At 33.6% G+C, this 11,048-nt stretch overlaps 1 protein-coding gene across 2 annotated transcripts in view; it reads right to left on the minus strand.

Moving 5' to 3' along the window:
• The window catches only part of LOC103599671 (slit homolog 2 protein-like), a 29,464-nt gene that overhangs the window by 16,637 nt on the left and 1,779 nt on the right, over positions 1 to 11,048 (minus strand). Inside the window, exons 2-4 of one of the 2 annotated variants that reach the window (XM_008583815.1) lie at positions 9,276 to 9,347; positions 7,940 to 8,011; positions 5,840 to 5,903 (exon numbers count right to left, since the gene is read on the minus strand). In XM_008583815.1, coding sequence (XP_008582037.1) covers positions 5,849 to 5,903; positions 7,940 to 8,011; positions 9,276 to 9,347 — 199 coding nt within the window. In that variant the 3' untranslated portion in view covers positions 5,840 to 5,848. Of the gene's footprint in view, positions 1 to 5,839; positions 5,904 to 7,939; positions 8,012 to 9,275; positions 9,348 to 11,048 lie in introns of those variants that run through there. The other variant, XM_008583814.1, reaches the window with a different exon arrangement.

An 11,048-nucleotide genomic window follows, 5' to 3' on the forward strand; every position in this document is an offset into this window, starting at 1 on the left:
CATTCATATAGTTTAGCATTTTTTCATGAAAGTTCTAAATGATCTTAATATGTCTAAACCCACCATGATACATTTATTTTTTGAGCACAGACAAGGTAGTATCCTACCAAAAAGGGCAGATAATAGTGATGTGGTAATATGCATAGACTAAGCAGTATAAGTTTGCTTTTTTTCTTTAAAAGAGTATCAATATACTTTTGGTTCCTGTTCTTTTCTCTCTTCCATCAGTTTAAGGTTAAATGGATATACAAACGTTAAAATACAAAAGAAAAAAAATTAAAATAAGAATCTTGTACAATGACTAGAAACTAAATCCTAAACTAAATAGCATTTTTTAAAATCTAGAATTACTTTAAAGTCTGTTAAAGTGTATAACAATTACTAAAGAGAGCTGGAGAAAAAGTAACTTAGATTCTGATGCCACAGAAAATGTCTTAGCACTGGAAAATGACAGTGTCATAATAAGAACTCTAATGTAAATGAGTTGAAGTTATAATCTTATGGTCCCAGAACAGGAAAACAGCACGTAATGAATTAAAAATATCACAGAGGATTATTTATAGGAGCCAACAAAAATTAGCTCCATTAAACAGACAGGTGAGTCAGTAATCCATTGTTCAGAGCAGGGACACTCAATTGTGTTAAAGGAGAGATAACAGAGGTACATGTAGGTCTTGAGTCATCACTATGGGATGGAATCTGCCCACAAAATCCGAGGACTGTTTGAGAATTCTCTGGATGGTAATTCATGGTTTCAGAAAGGTGTGTGATTTATGTCTCTGACAAGATACTTTTTCTTAGGCAAAGATGAGAAGAGATCCCAATAATTGTTTGCTCTTGGCTACCAGTTATATTTGAGTGTGACTTTCAGAAGGGTGAACAATCTTTCGGTGTTGCACAAAACACCACTGGCCTCTGAAATGCTGATTCTTAACAACCTCAATCTGAAGGGCAATCTGAGCAATATTGACAAGCATTGTTTAAAATTGTTATCTGCCAGCTGCTCCTGGGACTCTTGTCCTTTGCTAGAGGTTACAGTGTCTTCTTTCAATCTTTACCTCAATTCAATTAATATTTGCAATCTTCCATCCAATTCAAAATGTAAAATGAAAATAAAATGTTTACCAAAGCCAGTGAAAAATGTATGCTTCATATTCAAATGTCATTATTAATATAAGGTATTTCAGCAGCGTGCCTGGTCTGTAATAAGTGTTTGATAAACGTTACCTTAAAAAAAATCTATCATTTCTAACGCACTAATTTTAATATATAAACAATCAAGATTAGTACTAATTAGCTCCTTTTTGGGCTTTTTCTACTTGTCTTTTAAAAATGTTTTTATTCTAATGTTTTTAAAGCAAAGATTTTAATATTTATCTTGTATTACATAAATTAAGTTTAAATTTCAGCAGTATTATCAATTCAGGTTGCATAACATAAATAAAATTAAGTTTATATTTTCAGCAGTGATATGACTGATCATTTCATCCTTTGTAGTCCATGCAAGGGAGGTCAACACTTATTAATAAAAATGTGGCTTTTTCTTTAATCTCCTTACTTCTTCGTATTTCTTTACAATTGAGAGGGATTAGGAGAAATCCTCTGAAACAAAACTGTAAGGAGGTTTGTACTTTCTTTACATCTCTTCTACTGATCATATACTATGGTAATAAGAAAATCAGAATGAAAACCACAGTAAATATGGATGAATATGTCAAATTTATTATATATATATATATATAGCTCAAATAAAATAATTCCTAAACTCAACTTGAGAAATAGGACAGGTGCGACAAAATGCATAATAGTTGTTTAAGTGCTATGTGCCAAGCATTTTGTGAAACTATGGACATTATCTCACTTTAATCATGTACCACCACTGTGAGATATAATGATTATCCCCATTTTAAAGATGAGGAAACTGAAGATTTCAGTGGAAAGAGAAAGCAATGTGATCAAGACCTCACAGTGGAACTGAAACCAAGGGTTTTCTGATGTCACGCTTACACAATGTTTCTCATTTTAAAGTGGGGAAGGGGAGTTTGTACTGGTTAAAAAGCATTACCAACAATACAACCAATGAGTATTTGCCTGGTGTTCCATGGGACACCAGACACCAGAAGACAAAATTGCAAGGTGTTTAAGAACAGGGGTGTCTACAAAATCTGTAACCTGTGCTCCATTGCCAGACCTAAAACAGCAGGACAGAGCCAGCACTTCACAACTTCCCACCTGCATCCAGAGTGGATGGACGCTGTAGAGGATAACCACATAATTTTTTGTAAATGTTATCTAAAAGCAACATTCCAATTTTGATAATACTAAATCAGCCCTATTGTTAACCAAGCTTTCTATCTGAAACATTTGCATCAATATTCCTTCCAGTCCAACAGATATAACTTGCTTTGAAAAAAGATGAAGGGAAATATATATGAAGTCCATGTAGAAAAGTCTCTCATTGCATGTAACGTTGTAAAATTCAGTCTAGGAGGCATAATTCAAGGAGAAAGCTATCCAAGAGGAATGAAAGACAGAATTAAATGTAAAATATTTGACCCTGAAGCTTCCACAAATACATCGTAACAGTGCAAACTGAACTACTCATTTCAGGGGGAGTATAAAGGACACAGCATCCAGCAAACACTGTCACAAAGGATGAGCCCAAAACAGATGTGGGAAAAATAAACAACCTCGCTGCTTCAGAATTTATAAAACGGCCCACAAAGAGCAAACAGGCCTTCTCACTGCCGTTTAACTTTAAGGCCCATAAAAAACACTGCATGAGAAAACTCAGATGGATTCAATGTTCTACTAAACTTGTAATAGTACACATGAATTAAAGCTTTCCATGACCATAGCCATAACTTAAAATAGTCCATATTACTTATAAATAGATGAGAATAATTGACATTTCATGGATATCACATCATTTAGACCGTTTTTACTTTATGCTATGTACATACTCAGCCTCTGATACAAAGTTTGATGTGTTTTTTAAAGGGGCTTTCCAAGAAAATGACTGCAGTGATTTCAAACTTCGCTGTAAAGATACCATTTTTACTTTATGCTATGTACATACTCAGCCTCTGATACAAAGTTTGATGTGTTTTTAAAGGGGCTTTCCAAGAAAATGACTGCAGTGATTTCAAACTTCGCTGTAAAGATACCAGAGAACAATTCTTTTGAGATGCGCTTGCATTCTTTTCTAAGGAGATTAGCAGTTAGTCTGCCCTTACGTTAAGAAAAAGTATGTGTTAGGTGTTGCCTGTAAACACGGAGGATTAGTGAAAAGAGGAGTTTTCTACATCCTTGATGAACAGAGGATAAACAGTGCTTTCCTTCAGACCTGTTCCACAACATATTCTCTTCTTGAATTCATGTGTAGCGACCTACAACAAAAACCCTGGAGCATCATAGCTGCTCAGCCTCACGCTGTCTGTCACACGCTTATGAATGAATCGTGTGTGCATGCGGGGAGAACTAATTCAGCAAAATCTTAAAAAACTAACAATATGAAATAAATGTGACTTTTAAATATCCTTTCATGAGAGTATAGCATTCACTCAAATTTGGGTTCTACTGTAAAAAAATAATTATAATTTTCTAAATTAAAATGAGTATTTTCTTTATATCAACTTGGTGGAAACTTTAAAATACCTAAGTTAACAGGTTTATTTTCCAGGATCCCATGCATAGCTTTATTGTAATAATATTTTCAGGACTCATTTTTCAAGGAAGCATGAATATCAAATGACAAAAGGAAAAGGAAATATGTCATTTCATTCCAAAGATACTAAAACTGGAAGAGTGTAAAGCTAATATTTGTCTTTAAAAAATACATTTACACATTATTGGTGGGAAAAGATGAACAGTCAACGTGCTTGCCTTTATTACTTCTGCAATTTCCTTACCGTAAGGGTTGTAATGTTGATGCAAAGCCTAATAATATCCAAGATTTTCCATGGTTTGCTATTGGTTCTCACTAACATAATCCAGGCTATATGCACTTCATTTTTGGAGTCTTAAGGTACATAACAAAATGTCCTAAAAATGATAACCCTAAACAGTTTCAAAAACTTTCCCATACTCTTACCTTTGTGTTATCAAGGAATTTTCAAAAAGATGATTTTCACTAGCAGAACCCTCAAGTGGCCTGGGTCCCCATAAAAGGCCATAAAATAGAACTTAATTACTGCATTAAAATCCCATAAACTGTAAGTGAACAACAGGATTTTACACCAGCCCACAGAAATTCTGGATCCCAGTGTTATCTCTTTTTAGGACTTTATGTGCCAGCCAAGAAATGCTTTGAATTAATAATTTTGCATGGAGAATTTATTGCCAATACACATGGGTATCTTCTGTGATGCATAAAAATATATATACCTCATAAGTGTTCTGATTCTTTATTGCAGCTTATTTGTAGTTTGTTTTCCTCAACTTCCACTGAATTAACCAGTCATTTAACTACATTTAATTACATTTGAACATTTTGATTAAATAATAGAAGACCTGCGAAAAAGTCTACTTGAGGCACATTCTCAAGACTTCATTATCATTCCAGATAAACAGGTACTGCTGGCAACATAGGGCATCCTAGGAATCCTGCTACTGCCTGTGTTAGTTCTTGGAATATAGTAGCAAACTATCAAAACAGGAAGTAATGTGTGCTCGTGCTGAGTAGGTGTCATTAAAACTTATTCCTTATCATCTGATGCTATTTTTCATATAACAGAAAGAAAGGAGTGCAGGAAAAGGGAGGGAAAAAGGAAAGGAACAACGGAATGAAAAGGGAAGGAAAAAAGGAAGGAAGGGAGAGAAAGAGGGAGTTAGAAGGGGAAACAGGCTAGAAGGATAGAAGGATTTTAATATCCATCTACTTCTTGATATTTTGACTGAAAATTCTGTATTTAATCCATTTCTTTAAGTAGAAAAATAACTTTCTTTTGTAGGTATAATGCTTTGTTTTACAAATAACTTTCTCATTCCATGCTAAAATTAAATTTATGATAACAACATGGTCCTGTTTCTTGCAGATTAGAAAGCTGAATTTTTAAAAGGCCCAGATCTTATCTTGTTTTCAGATTTGTCTTCTTTCTCTAGATCAAGTTAAAACCCCATCGGTATAAAATAAGAAGAAAAAAAAAGTGTAACTTTGAAATATTCAAACAGTGTCATTGGGAATTTTTTTATCATTTTAAAATGAAAATAACTTAGAACCATACATTACACATGAATAAAATTAATGTTTTTATTTTTTATTCTTCATACAAGAAATGAAAGTTAAATCACTATTCACTGTATGAATGGCATTTACAACATAAACCTGCATTAATACACCTTTCCATAATTTAGAGTTCCAATTTATAATTTCATACCTAAATTGTTAAAAACCATAAAAATTTACAAAATACATAGTTAGAAATTAGTTAGTTTATCGATTACTTCCTGTCTCACACATCGTCTCTTGCAGCTTTTTTGGAAAAGCAAGCAATTTTTTTGATGTTAATGATGCTAACTAAGGACATATACCACAAGGTCATAGTAATTTCATTATAGAATTTCTCTGGGTAGCCTTTATTTTTAACTTTTATTTTTTTAAAACAATATACTGAACAAAATTTAAAATAGCTTGTTTCACAATTACTTGAATGCATTCTTTAGCAAAACTGCCTTGCCATTTAATGTATTTTAAAAAATAAATATTTGAAAAGTGTATCCACAATGTTCCTAAGAAATGGCTTTGAATTCCAGAGTCCCAAGGAGATGAATTGGCTGTCAGATAACAATGTGCTTCCATCAGATGGACTTGGCAGTTGTAAACAAAAGGAATTTTCTCAGCTTTTCCTCACAAATATGAAATATTTGCTCTTGGCCAACAGCTGGGGTGATTTAAAGAAGTCCTGCATATATATTAGTTTTCATTCAAAATTACAAATCCTCCTCTCCCTCTGAAACATCTGACTTAATAGAACATAAAATTTTTCTGAGATGAAGTGACATTCCCAGGGGAAGTAAAAGTCAAAAAATACTACCTATTTACAACTCTAATCAAATTTCAGATCATACAGCATCTGTTTAATAATTTTTAGAAAAACTTAATTTATTCAAGATGAAAGTTTAGATGATACTCTGAAGTGGCTTGGAAAATAATGAGAAAGTTTTATTTTCTTCTACTGTCCCGAAAAAATATTTAAAACTACAATATAACAAAATAGAGACTGCATGCAAAGCCATCAAGAGTCTTTCAATGATCAGGAAGTTAAGAACAAAATACAGATATTTCCATGAGATGACTAAAGGTTAATCTTGAAAACCCGTTAATGTTTAAATGATAATTTAAATTATCTATTCATCTTAGCAAACAGTTAAATTATATTAATACTTCTTTTAAAAAGGATGGAATAAAAATATCTTTGCAAGTTACTCACTAGGAATTCAAGCTACTCTTGAAAGCCTATGAAGGAAATCAAAGGATAAATACTTTCACATATTTTTACATAGTTAGAAATAGGTTATGAACTCAATCAAGTGTTTATCTTGTTTTTATTTCTCCCCCAAACTAGCTCAGAGTAGTGATTTCAAATTTATTTTGAATACCACAATCATATTCTCTATATTGTAATATTTACCACAGAAAAAGTTTTACGTTAAAATAGACTTTTTGGTGTTTTATTTGAGGTGATAAAAACATAGCCTACATATTATCATTATTTTTATCTTCATCAAATTTACAAGCATAATTCTTTAAAGATGCTTTATGTGAACAAAATGTCACAAGTCATTTATAAGTTCCATTATAATTATATTCTCAGGTAATAAAGATTTTTTTAAAACTGTAAAAAAATATGTATATATATAAATATCTTAGAAGTTAACTAACCATTTTCCCACTGTAGACAATTACACAGAATTAACTCTTGCCATTGGGCCCAGTAAATGAGTATGAATTGTACCTAAAAAATATGTCACATTTCATTATTTTAAATAAAAATTTTATATTTACCTAAAGTAACTATTAAAGCAGAAATGGAAGCTTATTAAAATAATTGTTGCTTCTTTTAGTAGAGCCTTCACTTGCCCTTAAAATGCAAACTTGAATAATCAAGACATATACGACTTGGAATTCATACTTCGAATTACAAAGTCTTTAACTTATCCTAATTATTTCAAACAGAAATTTTGTCCTTCGTGGACATACACTGTCAACATTAAAAAAAAAAAGTTCCTTAAGTAATATATATCAATCCATAAGATTTTGTGTCTGAAATAATATATCTTAAAGTCTGAAGTCTATATTTAATCTTCTTGGACAAAAAGAGTCAATATGAAATGACCACACTTTGATAACACAGTTCTTACTTTAATAATCTCTAACTGTTTTTCAGCAGAAATATTTAAAAGGCTACTATAGAATAATGAAATAAATCTGTGAATACCAGTTATTAACAGTGCTCACCGTAGGTGACAAATATCAAAAAGCAAATCTTTATCAGTAGGAATTTAAAATATTTCTTCAAATGGCACTAATGACACACAAAACAACAGCATGGCAATTAAAATAACTATTAGCAAAATTTCTCTTTTCCATAGTGTACCATTACTATAAATAAAATTACCACCTTTCTTCCTATACAAGCAAATAAAACAAACTAGACGACCAATAAGAAAAATATGTGCATCTTTAAGTACCAAAGCAATGATTATGAAGGAAACAAATGTCTTAGGAAAGTAAATCTTTATTTTTGAGCTTTATTACAAGGTAGTACTTTTTATCCAGAAACTCTACTTGTTCTAAGTCTGAAAACCACTTATTCGTTCTCCTTTCTCTGTAAACTTTGAAAAGCTAAGACAGCAAACTGATGACATGATCCTTGAAATTCAAGTATTTTTAAAACTACAGTTATGTTGTCATAAGTTTGGAATTGAAAATACTTACAGTCTCTCCAGTTCTTTAAGATCCTGGAATGCTCCTCTTTCAATGGTGCTAATCTTATTCTCCATAAGCTGACTGAAATGCAAAATATAACACGCTTCTTAAGGATCCCACTCACCATCTGAATAAGTTTCAATTCAGCAGCTGAAAACTTGTAATCTCTTTCCCTTTATCAAGTTATATTTTGCCCTGATTTGAGATCCAAAATCAAATGTAATGATGATACATTTAAGAGAACTCAGGGAGGGAAAATAGTGTCCACATTACAAAACTTTCATAGAAAATGCTAATGAAGTTTCTCACAAGATTTACTAGTGGAAACTGAACTTCATAATGTACCTGAAAAGCAACCCATGACACTGCAGCTTCAATAGCTTTTTTTTTGGTGCACTGATTTGCAACTGAGTTATTAACTAGAGAGTCAATATACAGTAATTTATCATATACATACTTCAATTTTGAATTATGGATACACATCAGCAATTGAAAGAATTCATAATGACAGAAAAATGTCTCCTAAAAGATGAACACTGAATACATAATGGTCAAAAGTATGAGCATACATCAAAAAGTTTGTGGGTAAATAGAGTAATTGAAAATTAATACAAATCTTTCCACTAACTTTTTGAAGTATCCTCACTTTGGAGTTTGTGATGTCAATACTTAACCATCCTGTGGGTAAAAACAATTTTACATTACACTGACTCTCAGGTAATAGTTTACTCACAGCTAATTTAACCCACTAATTAAAGAAGTAATCATATTGCAACAATTTTATAAAAGCTACAAAGATATAAAATATAAGAAACAACCTAAAATATAACCAATGCATTTTTATATGTAAACATTTTTCACCAAAAACTGCTGAAAAGCCGATTGCTTGATTTTAATGTTAGAAATTATATCTAATTGTTCTTTGCTAAAAAAAGCCTGAACATTTTTATCTTGGTAATGATAAAGCACAGATCCACTTTTTTCTAGTTAACCACAAGTACTAAAGATATCAAATGTCTCACATTACTTATTTATATTGTGAAAGCAATTATCTTACATTTTTATATGCATAAGGCACTTAAGCCATGGTATAACAAAAATTTGAGGTCACTTCTATTATATTGTTTCTATGGCATGCATCCAATCTTAAAATCAAAGCCCAAATTTTTATTAAAAGTTGTAGTACGATGACAAACAAAAAAGAAAGGAAACCAAAACCTTTCAAAATTTTTATGTTTCTGTCATTGGAACAGTTTTAAAAACAGACTGATAGCAATTCAAAACATGCACTTGAAATCAAACAAACAAACAAAAGTTCCACAATACAGAGGAAGAACACACTTACAGAACTCTTAGGTGTCTAAGACCAGCAAAATCTGTCTTTGTAATCCGTGTGATGTTATTTCCATTCAAATCCCTAAGAGAAAACCAGAAAATGAAAGTTCTATTTTACTTTCATTAATATCTGTTTAAAAGAAGGAAAATTTAAAATAAGTTAGAACTTTAAGCCTAAAATTTAATTCAATTACTAAAGCAATTTACAAAGTAAATGGGAGAGGGAAAAGAGGACAACCTTTGAAAGAATATTTTTAACATGACTGTTGACAAATTTACAAAGTTCACTCTCACTGCCATATGACAAGAATATAAAGTACTTATGCTATCACAATAAGTTGTGTGTGTTGCATGTGTGTACGAAAGTGATTTCTATTTTTGTTTCTATAAGGTTGTGCACATTAATTTCACAGGTATTCCATTTTACTATTATTGTTAGGCACACATTCAAAAAGTTCTCTTTAGGAAGTTACAAGAACAATTTTCTTATACTATTCGGGAAAAAATTTTAAAAATTCAGAACACTATCCTTAGGTAGCATGGTGTCTACACTTCCTAAGGCAAAGTTAGAGTGCCATCAAAAGAACTGCACTTCAAAGACTTGCATTTATAGGCATTTACCTTCCAACAATTCTATGTTTGTATGAAAACTAAACTCCTCACTTGCAGCTCAGGGCCCCCCGCTGTGATGGTAAAGTGAAAACTACTAGCGGGGGCAATGATGGAAATAGTATTCAGGCCCTGACATTTCTGTTCGGATTTCAGCACTGTTACTTCGTGAGTCACAACTCTCTACTCTGGCATCTCAGGTCAAGATCTACACTTGCCCTGGTTCCAATCATTTCAAGTAAGACCAGGCTTTGCCGCGGTTTGCATACGTTCTTCATGGAAATATATTCTCTCTTACCTTTGACCTTAAAACATCATGTTTGAAACATGCATCTAAAGTGGTTTACTTTGTGTCAATAGTAGAATTTTATAAGCCAGCACTGAGTGAACTGTTTTCTCAAAACTCTTTACTGATCCCTCATAGGAATTTTTTTTTTTAAACAAGGACCCAAACTCAATACTTTTTCCCCACCGAGTGTATTCCCTTTTTGTTGAGTAAGACATGTAAGCGCTCAAACGTGAAACTGTTCTGAATAGCATGGAATGACAGGCGCTAAAACAGAATTCTGCATGGCTTCTCTTCCTTTCTCTCAACCCACTGCTTCTTTAAGTTGTTCCTAAAAGTGTTGTGTCTTTTATGGACTATTTGCTATAACATGAATCCCCACCCCCTACCCCAGCCAAATGGGGACACTTCGTGACTAGACACTTCTGGTAGGGCCCCCACTTGCCCAGCACTGGGGGCTTGCGGGGGAGAGATGGGAAAGAGTGGGGGGGCGACCCAGTGAGGTCGGGGGTGGGGGAGCCTTTTGCAAAGGAAGAAAGGACTCAACTTGGGCCTTTAGACTGAAGGCGAGGGGAAAGGGTTGGATAAGGAGAAGGTTGACTTGAAGGGCTGCGGGCCGCGCGGGTGCAGACGTGCGGGTCCCAGTGCGTCCTCAGTGAGGTCGGGGGTGGGGGAGCCTTTTGCAAAGGAAGAAAGGACTCAACTTGGGCCTTTAGACTGAAGGCGAGGGGAAAGGGTTGGATAAGGAGAAGGTTGACTTGAAGGGCTGCGGGCCGCGCGGGTGCAGACGTGCGGGTCCCAGTGCGTCCTCTTTGCGGCCGGCAACGCTCACGCCCGGGGGCACAGAGGTGGAAGGAGCGGAGCCCCGGCCACCCCCGCCCCGCGCCA

Source organism: Galeopterus variegatus, unplaced genomic scaffold (genome assembly GCF_000696425.1).
Source record: "Galeopterus variegatus unplaced genomic scaffold, G_variegatus-3.0.2 Scaffold3047, whole genome shotgun sequence".
Taxonomy (NCBI): Eukaryota; Metazoa; Chordata; class Mammalia; order Dermoptera; family Cynocephalidae; genus Galeopterus; species Galeopterus variegatus.